We start from the raw sequence: 13,255 nt of genomic DNA on the forward strand, positions 1-13,255 counted from the left end.
CGAGTCAGAGCCGCACACGGAACGCCGTTTACCTTCCCGCTGGTAAGCGGTACCTATTTATCTACTTGCCCCCGGGGGTGCTTTCGAACTGCTAGGTTGGCAGGCGCTGGGACCGAGCAGCGGGAGCGCACCCCGCCGCGGGGATTCGAACCGCCGACCTTTCGATCGGCAAGCCCTAGGCGCTGAGGCTTTAGCCCACAGCGCCACCCGCGTCCCTTTTCTACCCAGAAGTAGGTACATGTAAAAGGTAAAGGACAACTAGACTATTGGCTGCGGAGCTCATCTTGCTTCAGGCTGAGGGACCTGGTGTCTGTCCACAGACAGCTTTCCGGGTCATGTGGCCAGCATGACTAAATCACTTCTGGCATAATGGGACACTGTGACAAGTGTCAGAGTGCATGGAAACGCTGTTTACCTTCCTGCCACAGCGGTACCTATTTATCTACCCACGCTTGTATGCTTTTGAACTGCTAGGTTGGCAGAAGTAAGTCACACTTGATGGAGCTTACCCCCAAGCAAGTGTGACTGCTGTCCTAAACACACTTGGGAGCAAGTTTCATTGAACTCAGTGGAGCTTACTTCTGAGTAGTCATAGGACTGCGGTGAAACAGATTTTCTTTCCATACCACAAACTTTCAAGGCTGAGAAGTTTTGAGAACGTATCTTCACATGGTGAACTATATAGAGACCTTTTCACATTTTTTCATATGTAGTTTATATCTGTGATGGCAGTAGAGTGGGGCCATGTTTTTAGCGTTACCTCCACTTTTGCATCTTCTTCCTGCAACAACCACATGTTGAAAAAATTCAATTTGCAAGCAGCTGCTGGTATTGGGGGGGGGGGGAGGGGATCCATGCAACTGAGGCACCCAGTTGCACAGGTGCCATAATGGCATGCAGCCCCTACACACAGGCAGGTAGATACTTATGTGTTGAAATTTATCTGCAGCCAAACTGGTACAACAATTGAAAATGCCATTCCTGCCCAATTGCCTTCTGAAATAAAAAGTGTCTGGCCAGTTTCCAAACACTGGAATGTTGAGCTTCCTTAAGAAGAGGTTCCTTTCTCATGCTCAGGAGAAGCCTGCCTTTGATGCCCCACAGAGCTGGGCCAGGCTGCCTCCCGCAACCTGCGTTGCACCACTGGTCCCACCCAATCTTTGGTCCAAGGCAGTGCTTCTGCTAGTAGCCTATACATGCATGTTCCTCTATTTCCTACCACGTGCTGCATAAAATGTATACAGGAATATAAACACCTCCCCCTTTCTTTGATAAAGTTGCCTCAAGTACTCCTGATGTCTGGATCACTTAAGAAAGGAAGAGCTCAGGACCATGTCAAAAATTCAACACAAGGATCATTTGTCCAGCTATTGTCCATGTAGATAACACATAATGCACATTTAGCTATTATTAACAGGCAGTGTCCTTCCTCAGGACCCCGCATGTTATGGCCTTACCCCAGGCCACATCTCTCATGGGCCAAGCCCAAAGCCTTATTGAGTGCTAATGCCTGGCTGGAATGTGTTCTTGAATTGGAGTAATGCCTCTTGCTTGTCGGGATAGAGCAATGTGTGGGTGTGTATAGAAAACTGGCTGTTGTGTGATAATCATATCCATTGCCCTGCATACTTCTTGCCTCCAGCTCTGACCACTACTGGCATGTGGTTTCCACAAGTCTACCCTCAAGAAAATGTGGCTGTCAGCCTGAAAGGCTTCTCCACTTCTCCTGTAAGATTAAGGCATTATTATAGTGTAGATCACTCGTGGAGAAAGTGTCCGGGTAAAGTCTTGTGTATCAGGGGTGCCCCATTAAAAGCTGTATTTTTCATGCATTTATTTATATCCTATCTTTTGGCCAGATAAACCCCTGAACTGGAACCATTATGAAGGGGAATGCCCGGATACTAAAATTTTAACGTTTCTATAAATATTCTGTACAAAGCTAACCATATACAAAGAGCTTTGTGTTAATTCAGGATCTGGAAACCAAATTCCTATCAAAGACCCTATCGCTCCTCCCCAGTTTTCTTACCTGTGTCTTGTGTCTCTGTTCCTTCAACGGCATATTCGTGCGGGTACCACACAAAAAAGAAAATAAAACAGAAATTATTAGTGTGGATTAGAAAAGTAAACAAATTGTTAGTAAGTAGCAAAAGGTGCTGATTAATGTTTATTTAGATCAAGTTGTATGCTAACTACCATACAGACCATAGAAGCCATATGACATACATGACATGATGAGACAATATGTGTTTGGGCAGTGGGAGATGGAGGGGAGGAAGTAAAGGATGCTGTTTTATGAGGGTGTAGATTTGGGGTGGGGGGTGGGTCTCAGGGCTGAGGGGCCAAATGTGGTCCTCTGCTCCTCAAAACTGGCTCCAGATCACATCCTCTTTCCTCACTAGTCCTGCTTCAAAGCCTGAGTGTTTTCATCTGGCTGCAGCATGTCCTGGAATTCGAATAATGCCTTCTTCTGGATAGCAGAGAAGGGCTTGTGAATGTTTGTTTTAAAACCAGACTACTATACAAAAGGTAAAATTTACATTTGTTGTTCCACCCAGTTTTGCTTCTGGCCCTGCCCATCACAGGCATGTGGCCCCAAGGGAGGTTGTTGTTGTTTAGTCATTTAGTCATGTCCGACTCTTCATGACCCCATGGACCAGAGCACGCCAGGCACTCCTGTCTTCCACTGCCTCCCGCAGTTTGGTCAAGCTCATGTTAGTAGCTTCTGGGAATTATTTTAAAACTTAGGGCATGTTCACACTTCTGCTTCCCCATTGCTTTCCTCCAGGAAAACCTGACCCTTACCACTGAACCAGAACATAAATTGAGTTTTCCACAGACTGATGTTTGCTCTGCTTCTAGGTGAAGGAAAAGCAAAGTGCGGACAAGCCCATATCTGATGCAACATGGTAACATTACAATTCTAACACAGGTGCAAGCGTTTGCCTATGGTATAGTCTGGGGCATCCTTTAGTATAGTTTTTGATGGATGATGATGATGATGATTGCTAATTCAGGGACTTGGGTCCAATTCTCAACACGGTTTCTTGAACTATCCTATTATGTTTTCTCGGCAGATAAATTAGAATGCATTATTACAGCAGTTGGGCAACTATACTTTGCTAAACTGATTGCTCTCTAATAGTCAGGGATTATAGGGTAATGTTTCCTGAGTGGGAGCTAATGATTCAAAGTTTCCCCCCCCTCCTGAATGGGCATTTTACCTACAAGGTAGGGTCTGCGGTGGGTGGAAAAGGAGTTTTGAAGTTTGAACTGAGAAAGAACTGACGGCTTGAGTTTGTGGCATCTAAGGTTGGGCTGCAATAGCCTTTTTGGAGCTATTCAGAAATGTAAAATGTGGAAGGAATGGACTATGGGCATTCCATGTGCCTTTTTCTTTTCTTTAAATATAAATATAAGGAGTGAAATTAGTTTAAAAACGAGCAAGCAACAAGCTTGCTAGTTAAAACAGGATCAGTACTAAAAACTTAAATGGTAAGTTACTTTTGATTACAGATAGCCCTTGGCGGGGTGGGAAGTAAGACAGCAAAAAGGCAATAAAAGGTAAAGGTAAAGGGACCCGTGACCATTAGGTCCAGTCGTGACCGACTCTGGGGTTGCGGCGCTCTTCTCGCTTTACTGGCCGAGGGAGCCGGCGTACAGCTTCCGGGTCATGTGGCCAGCATGACTAAGCCGCTTCTGGAGAACCAGAGCAGCGCATGGAAACGCCGTTTACCTTCCCACCAGAGTGGTACCTATTTATCTACTTGCACTTTGACGTGCTTTCGAACTGCTAGGTTGGCAGGAGCAGGGACTGAGCAACGGGAGCTCACCCTGTCACGGGGATTTGAACCGCCGACCTTCTGATTGGCAAGTCCTAGGCTCTGTGGTTTAACCCACAGCGCCACCCGCGTCCCTTCCTTTCTTTAAATATACAATTTATTTATCACAGTCATTTTACACACATCCATTAAGTTCCTGAATGTAACAAAAATTACTATAAGAACATAAGAAGAGCCTGCTGGATCAGGCCAATGGCCCATCTAGCCCAGCATTCTGTTTTCACAGGGGCCAACGAGACGCCTTTGGGAAGCCTGCAAGCAGGACCACAGCACTCTCCCTCCTGTGGTTTCAAAGACCTGGTGTTGAGAAGTATACTGACTCTGCCAACAGATACATTTGCATTGTAAGAGAAAGCTGTGCTAACATTACATGACAGCCTATCCCCATTTCTTCATTCCCAAGTTATCTTTTAATATATTGCATTACTGGTCTCCAGCTTCCCACTCTTTTCTTTGTAATTTCTATATTTTTAAAACATTATTGTCAATTTCACAATTTGCCATCTGTTCCTATAAGCTTGCAACGCATTCTCTCTTCCTTGCCTTCTGGCTACTTTTCCATGTTTTTGAGAGCATGATTCTCACTAGTGTTAAATTATGCAGCATTTGAATACTATGATTTCTTGGCGTCTCTGAATTATCCACATTGATCAATGATTCACACTGTTTAAACAGTCACAAATCATTTATTTCATTTGTGATTGATATTACTGAATTCCAAAAAAAACAACCCACCTCTGGGCTTCCACCATATATGTATAAAGTCCCTTTTTATTTCTTTGCAAAATGTACATTTACCGTTATCTGTCCCTCCTACCCACCCTACTTTTCTAAAGTGACCCATGCCATTTCCCTTGAAATTCCTCTCTGTTGAGAAATTAGAACCCAACCACTCCCTGTAAGGGAACACACACACCCACACCCACACCCACACACACCAAAATACATTCTCATACCTTCCTACGTTATTTCCATTTTATCATCCACTTATGTTTTATTTCTCCATGAGGCTTTTTGAAGTGTTAATATTGAACATTCAAACAAAAAGGCTTCAGCACTTTCAGGGCATGTAGGGAAAGGGGAAGTGCTCAGTGCTACCTACATACACAGCATGCACACTAAGCAATGTCACCGTCTCATAAATGCGGGAGATGCTAACATCTAACAGTATTCCTTAGTGGCACCCATGAAGGAGATATTGTACATATTACTATCAGTAGTGGACAGTGTGGTGGGTCGGAGGCACTTACCTGACCTCCTAGCTGGTGAGTTGCTGCCGCTTACTTGGAGGGGGAGAGGCTGTGGAGAGGTCAGTGTGGTGCAAATGCATCAGCAGTCAACCCATTTCACCTGTACCACACCACCCTCCCCACAACCTCATTCTACCCCCGTAAGCGGCAGCAACTCACCAGCTAGGTCAGCTATGCACCTCTGCCCACCACACTGTCTGCCAATGATTGATATTAGTGTAGCACATTTGGGGTGGGGGATTCTCTATATCTTTGCTTTCCAATATGAATTAATTCTTTTTAAGCACTCCGAAGTTTCCTACCTTAGTTCAAGGATGCTAATAGAGTTTCCTGAAGGAAGGAGCCTCCGAACAAAATTGAAGTCTCCAATGTATATGCTGCCATCAGTACCAGAGGCCAAGGCGACAGGTGCAAAGAGTTTACTGCTGTGAGATGGACCATTGCAGTTGGCACAGGAAACACTCCTCTGGTGCCCATTGCCCATGACAGTTGAGATTACTGGGGGCTGCTGGGAGATGAATATGTTCTCTCCATTTCCTTTGTGGACAATACCTGGTTTAAAAACACAAGCACATAATAAGTACATGCCATTGCACACAGTATTTTGTCCAGTTCTGTTCACATTGAACACAATGTAAGCTTTTTATTTGCAGTGTATTAATATGATCCTAGCTATAAACTTTGTTAAAATAGCTTTCACTGGTAAATATTTCTAAAATGAGACACATGCAAAATCATGGAAGATCCTAGTGATCTTGTTGCTCCAAATTCTTTAAACTTTGAATAGCTGGGCTTCACATTTCGCCATCTCATTATAACCTTTACATCAACATGCATCATGCCTTCTTAAGAACTGCACCATGATGTAATTAAACAATGTAAGGCCACATATATGTTTATTTTCACCCTTAGATACTACTTCTGAAAAATGTTCTAAAGGTCTCTAGAAGGTACAAGTGGCCCTGAATCAAAAGGATAAGAAAAAACCCGCTTATTTTAGTGCATGTTGAGCTTGATAAATAATGTGAAAAGATACTGTGATGGATTTCAGAAGGAGTGTATTAATTTTGTTTTTTCAAGGATGAGCAATGTGTCCCTCGTAGAATAACAACATTCCAAGGAAGAGACCAATCTAGCCTCATCAGTCAACCAGAGAAGCGGCAGCTCTAAGGAGCCTGCTTCCACTCTCCCTGCCAGATTTTTTAAAACTAAGAAATGATTTTTGTAACGAACAGCCAGTGCCAAAGTTTCCTTTCTTCGTTCTCCCCCCCCATCCCCTTTCATTCTGTGTTTTTTCTTTCAAATTCTGAGGACAAGGACCATTTTATTATCTATTGGTCTGGGGAACCTTTTTTGCAGTTAAAGAGAGGGTGTTCGAATATTGAAAAGACTGCCTCCTTCCCTATAGAACCTCCTGGGTGCTGAGACTGGTGGAGGGGACCCTCTTGGTACTTCCTCGTCCCTTAGAGCTTTTTTGGGGGAAGGGGGGCAGTGGCAGCCCCCAGAGGTGTGTCTTGCACCTTCATTACACAGCTTCCAGAGAATGCTGAAGACACACTTCTGTACTCTGGCTTTTGACACTTGAAGTGTATATTTTTAAGGGCCGACCTTCTTTTTATGATTTTGTTTTAATCCGTTTTTAATGTTGTGTTTTATACTGTTACCCACCCTAGGACATTAGGGTGAAGGGCAGAATAATAATAATACACCCTCATTTTGGCTAACATCTCTAAGAACACCAACCAGAAGCAAGCTAGGAAAGTAAACTCCTTACAGGAACAGGTCTTGAAGGAGGAGGAAATGGAGAAGGAAATTTTTCCTGCAAACCCATGATGTCTTAACCCTCCTATATTAGAAACCAAGGGCTCGCCAGGACATCTTTGAAGGAAATATGAGGTTTGGGGTCTCTGAGAGTACTCATAAATTGACTGCTCTGATCCATGGGAGATTTGAGAACAAGGAGGATACTACAAATAAATGAAGAGCCTTAAATGAAAATGGTGAGAAAAGCTTCTAAAATTCTTTGTAAAGCACACCAGAGTTCTATAGGATGCTCAATTCCACATTCTGGACACTGTTTTATCAAGTTTATAAATATATATGAAAATAAATGAAAAACAAGACACAAAAACCTCCCCCAGATTTCTCTAGAAGATAACTAGCTGTAGTTCTTAAACTTGAATCCAGAGATTTCAAGAAAGAAAGAAAGAAAGAAAGAAAGAAAGAAAGAAAGAAAGAAGCAATATTTTATGAACAACAAGGGACAAACTTGCTTTATTTCTCTTTGGATTTTTGGGTGCATTTGGAAGAGAAAATTGGCAATGTGCCAGGATTCTTAATGCACACAAACACCTTCTTCCTTGGCAGTTAAAATCCACTGAAATGACAGGAGCAGTTGGCCTCTGTCTATGGCTAAATATGTAAAAGCAATCCTTCATCTTTCTCCCACAAGTAACAATATATAATTAGGACCCCAGAGACCTTTGTACTTTAACGCACAAATCAAAATAGTTATTTTTGACGTGCTCAAATAATAGTCAATGCTTTCACTAAACAGGTTCCCTAGGATGAAGCCAGCGTTTTTCTGTATCTGTAAATTCAAAAAATGACAAATTAGAAAGGATTGTACTTGTTCCATTAAGATTCATAGCCTAACCCATCTCAAAGGTCTCAGGCAGGTAATGAAGAGGTGGGCAGGTGCGCATGTGATCCAACACCATCAGAAAATGCAACAAAATCTCATTATATTAAAAATCATAGTTGAAAAAGTCCCAGCCCTTGCCACCTTATCTGTGAAATCTGAATACCAGCTCAAAAAGTAGGCTTTCCAGTGCATTTTTCTGGAGGGACGCAGGGGTACGCATACCCCTATACATTTTGTGAATCTTTGTACTTTTGTCCATTTACTGTGTTTATTTTCCCCAGTTCGAACTGTAAAATGGTGATTTTCTTGAGTCAAAATGAGAGTATCCTTAAACTTTTTTTTTAATAGAAAAATCACTGAGACCTCCCATTTCTAAAGGACTCAGCTACTAAACTCTTTCCATGAATAAAACTGGGGCCAGCCCTATCATTGGGAAAGGGCAAGGTGTTTGTCTCAGGCAGTTGAGTGTGGGTGCCACGATATGGCAACAAAGTGTTATTTATTTAATTTACTATTCTTGCAGTTTTACTGACAGGAAGGGGGTTGAGGTGCTTGTGAAATTTTCTGCCTCAGGTGCCAAAATAAGTTTTGCAGGCCATGGTTATTATTTTGCTGATCCATTTCAGGCAGCAAAATGTCTGGTGTCTGCCTTGGAGATAATAGTCCATTCAGGCAATCATTACAAACTTCTTTCTGAAGCTGTGAATCCAGGGTAGCTAGTGCTCACTTAGACTGGTAAGGTAGAAGGCAAGAAGCCCAACAGTAGCTGAAGCCTGAGTCGGGGCAGGGTGGCACTTCCTGTTTCACCTCAAGTGGTGAAATAGGATGTGTTGCCCCTAGAAAGCAGACTGAGGTAGGTGCAGCAGTGCATCTTTCATAATAATGGACCAGCCTCCACTGACGTGAATGCTTGCTCCTCCTCTAGCTCCTCCTCTCCCCACTCCTGCCACATGCTGACTTCACCGTTGAGACCCTGGCTAGTATTATCAGGATCCCCCATTACGTATGAACCAGGGACCTTAATTGACCAGGACAGCAACCCAGAATGTGATCTATGAGACAAGACAAATGTATCACAGAAGCTCAATTTTTCTATTTTACAATGGAAGGGGATTAAGCAGCTGATTTTAGTCAGAACAGCAGGACTAGGAAAGGGTGGTGTTTAACCTTGAACCTCTCCCTCCCTATTTAGTTCACCCAATCAAAATCCCACTCCCCCAACCCTGAAGCTGATATTAGCCCTGCTAGGGAACCAAATACAGGGACAATAAAAGTAACATGTATTTTTCTCCCCAGCGGGGATAATAGGAGATTTACATTCTGAAAACAGTGCTGGGGAAAAGGTTTAAACATCTTGTCTCCCAGCACTGCTGCTTCAATCAAATATTGGTGGCCCCCAACCAGCGGCTTTCTGCTAAAAATAGATGTTTTGGGAGATCTGATCTTCTCTGTCTTGGGTAGTTTGCTATTAAAGCCCTGCCTGGACAATGCTTTGCACAGAAAAACCCTTAGATCCACTAGATTATCCTTAAAATGGTATTAACTCTTTTATCATGCCCACCAAAAGGGAGAATTTTGAACCTCTGCAGCCAGATCACGTTGAATTTCTTAGCTGAAAAGCTGCTTTTTGATCTGAGACTTAGCCCGAGTTGGGCACACAGAACATCACAGAAAATCCACATTGTTGCGTGAGGGTATTCATTTTACTTCTCACCCCAAATTTAAGCTTTTACAAACTTGCTCCAAGAATAGGGATGCGAGGAGCCTTCCTGTAATATATTGACAGATATGCTAGCCTGGCCAGAACACTTAACAGAAAAGTTAGCTATGTGATTATTGGAATGGTAAGATTTTCTGATTCACTAGCTACTCACAGTTCTTCAACTATTATCTGATGACTTTGCACAACTATTTTTGTCCTTGCATTCGGCCAATAAATTGTGATCTACTTCTAACCGTGATTTCCTACCTACGGTCTGCAAGCTGCCTTGAGGCCCCCCCCCCCAAGTCGTGAATATAAATACACAACCAACTTACTAATTCACTTGTCTTGTAGAATTTGTATTCTGGCCTAGATGGATTTTTTAATTAAAAAATATATACAAATGCTTCTTGTAACAAGCAGATAACAACAGCTATTATAGATGCATACCAACCACAAGATTCACTTCAGATCTCAAATCTGTGCTTGGGAAAGCAGTCTGCCTCTGCCTGAGGTGTTTCACAGGCTACTCAATTCAGCTCAGGGTCTGTTTATCCTACTTCGTTTCCCTTTCCATCCACTATATGTAAGTATTTTAAGTGGCATAGAGTGCCTTATACCAGCTTTGGCTGGTAGCTCAACAGGATAGGGATAGCCTGTCTTCAGTTGTGCATGCTTAGGTTACCTCCAAGTCCAACTGCTACAATTCAATTTACGTTGGGCTGAGTTTGAAGATGATTCAGAAACTACAGCTAGTATAGAATGCAGCTGATAGATTGTTAATTCACTCTGAGGAGTGAGTACAGACCACTGATTCTGGCCTGATTCATTTCTCGGCATGATTCAAAGTGCTGGTTTTGACTTTTAAAAAACCTTTTGTGGGTCAGACCCTGGTGCTGAGACCCTGGGCTTCTCATTCAGGGTCCTTCTTTGAGTGCAACCTTCAAGACAGGTCCAGAGGATGGTGATGAGAGAACAGGTCTTCCCTGTAGCAGCCTCCTGCTTGTGGATTGTTGTTCCCAAGGAGGCCTGCTTGGCACCAACTCTGTCATCGTTTTTGCACTGGGCAAAAATGTTTTTGCTTTCCCCAGAATTGGGCAGAATCAGTAATATGATTGCACTGTTAAGTCTGTTTTTAACATGTTTATGTAGCTGCATTTTTTATTTGGCTGTATATTACTTGGATTTTTTTTTTTTAAAGCAGGAAAAGATACATAAATTCAATAAACCTAGCTGAACCCACCCAACGCTTGCACATGAGAATCAGCAGAATTTAGGACTTCCGGGTTAGCGCCTCCGGCAATGGCGGATTTCCTCTGATCAGGAGGAATCCGCTCTGTGGAAATCAGGGTCTGGACCGCCACGGAGAGGCGGAGACCCATTAAAAACCACAGGCGGGAGAAGCTTGTGGACGTGGGATTCGGCTGGCACCTTTTGCGCCTCCCCTACTCCCGGGGAAACCTGGTTTCGGGGATCCGGAGCGACATGGGGTGAGCGGCGCGGTGCTTCGAATCGACTGCTTCTTTCACGGAGTGAAGCCGCATTGCTGTTGCCGGAGAGCGCTGACTTTTTCCTGTGGACAATTGGATTCTAAACAACTACCCGTGAGTAGAACGGAAAATTGGATCTCTAAACTTCTTAATTTGGCATTGAAATGGGAAGGTTTCAAACAGGAAGTCCGCCTTCCTCTTTTGTAAATAGATTGAAGCAAAGAAGTCGCAAGCTAAAGCCTGGAAAGTCTTTTTTAAAGGATTAAATCTCCATCGGTTAAAATTACTAAACCCCCCTTGGAAGCAGGAGAAGCGGGGGGAAATTCTAGATCGTTTAAGCCTGCAGGAGAGAGAGTGAAGAAAGATAAATCACCACCGTTTCGAACCTGGGAACAGACTGCCAGTAAGATTGACGTTTTGGGAAAGTTCATTGGCTGTGAATAAAACGTATGTTGACAGATAGTTAAATAAGAGAAATATATTGTTTCCATTGTTTCCTTTTGCACTTAAAAATGAGTAAAAAAAGTAACTGAAAATCAAAACTAATTCTGTAGCTGGATCTGCGTTTGATGGATACAAATAGAAATTGTTTCCCCTAGAGGGAGCTTTTGAAACTGTTGCAGGAGTGGAGCTGGGGAATTTACCAGCTGCAGAGATCAAAGAGCGTGAGAATCAGAGTCTGACCTTGGACAATAATGTTGACAGAAGAAGCCTTAGTGATTGCATTTTGCAAGACAAGTGCTTTATTGGAACAGCTTCATGAGAAGATGGATGTGTGGATTAATAAAATTGACAATTTGGGACAAAAAATGACTGAGTTGGGACAAAAAGGGAATATTTATACAGAAATTACCCAGGAATTGACCCAGGAATCTGTTTTGACATGGCAAGCTGTGGAGAAGACGAAGGAGAAAGTTGTTGTTGAACCTCAAGTAATTCAAGTGGAGAGAGCCCCGGCCTCACAGAGGCAATTTGATGATCATAAGCTGTTGCCCTTTATGATCGAATCTAGAGAAAGTCAGATTTGGTGGGATGGAGCTCTGCTTGGATTGGAGAAGGAAAGTTGGATAGATCCTCCTATGCAGGGATGCTCTCGCCTTTGGGATCTGGATTTGGGTCAGGGGGAGAGTGGCGCTCTGAAATATCTATTGGACTTTAGCTCCGACCATGGAGAATGGGCTGACCCGTCAAGAAGGAATAAAGACATTGTTAGGTTGAAGTTTTCCCGAGATCTACTCCTCAGTGACAAAGGAAGGAAATTAAGAACAAGATCAGCAGAAGATAAAGTAAAGTGTATGTATAAATATGAAGAAGATCTGCAGAAGGGACATGGAAGAGAGTTAAGAGCCTCGGACAGAAGGTCACCAGGTTGATGGACCATATGGTATTGATAGAAAGGACTGACAGAATCCGGGACCAGGGTGAAGAAACGGTGGAAGAAGATTGGAAAAAAAGTTTTTTTAAAAAAATTATTTAGAGAAATGTTGCAAAATTAATGAGTGTTAGAAAAATGTTGGAATGAAATTATATGGCTTTAGTAGAAATGTTATAAGGAGTTAAGTATAAATAAGTTTTAGGGTTTTAATGGTAAGATAAGGCTAAAATAAATTAAGATAATTAAATGACAGAAAACAGTGAAAGATGGAAAGGATTTGCTGAAATAATTAATAACTAGAACACAAAAAGGGAGGTGTGAGGAGGTCGATGAAACAAGTTAATGAAAGATAAAGATATGGAAATATTGGATGTGTTTTTAACTTTTTTTGCTTTTGTTTTTGTTTTGATGTATTGTGTCTTTTGCTTTTTTATATGTATTGTAATGTATTGATTTGTATTGTCGATCTTCTCTCTTTCTTTTTTACTTTTTTCTTTAATTCTTAAACTTTTAATAATTTTTTTAAAAAAAGAATCAGCAGAATTATATTTGATTTTAGTTAAAAGTGGTTTGCATGTGTGTGGACAGGGATGCATTAATAAATGAATGATAATCATCATAGGGAATGTTGGGAAAGGATTTTTGGGATCATAACTGCCAGGAAGATGCAGCTAAGAAGCTGAGAGAACTGTGTTTGAATAGGGGTGGAGGGAAAGGCTTGTGTCCCTGTTATAGTATTTCTGATGCTATTATTATCATCATTGCAGTGCAGAATGACATTTCTTACCATCTTGCCCTAGCAAATGCATCCCAGCAGAACAAATTCTCTAGTATAATTAATAGCTTCAAACTTTTGAAGAAGTTCATGAATGAAAAGTCACTCAAATCTGCATGCCTTTCAATTCCCCACACGTCACATTGTGGCCTGAACTGCAGATTTGATTATTTT

At 42.3% G+C, this 13,255-nt stretch overlaps 1 protein-coding gene across 14 annotated transcripts in view; it reads right to left on the reverse strand.

The window, feature by feature from the left end:
• The window catches only part of TENM1 (teneurin transmembrane protein 1), a 392,346-nt gene that overhangs the window by 87,077 nt on the left and 292,014 nt on the right, over positions 1-13,255 (reverse strand). For all 14 annotated transcript variants that reach the window (XM_082208504.1, XM_082208503.1, XM_082208513.1 and 11 more), the window contains 2 exons: positions 5,398-5,647; positions 2,033-2,053 (listed from right to left, as the gene is read on the reverse strand). In XM_082208504.1, the coding sequence (XP_082064630.1) occupies positions 2,033-2,053; positions 5,398-5,647 (271 nt within the window). The remainder of the gene's footprint in view (positions 1-2,032; positions 2,054-5,397; positions 5,648-13,255) is intronic.

Source organism: Podarcis vaucheri (assembly GCF_965113315.1).
Source record: "Podarcis vaucheri genome assembly, chromosome: Z".
In the NCBI taxonomy this organism is placed as follows: domain Eukaryota; kingdom Metazoa; phylum Chordata; class Lepidosauria; order Squamata; family Lacertidae; genus Podarcis; species Podarcis vaucheri.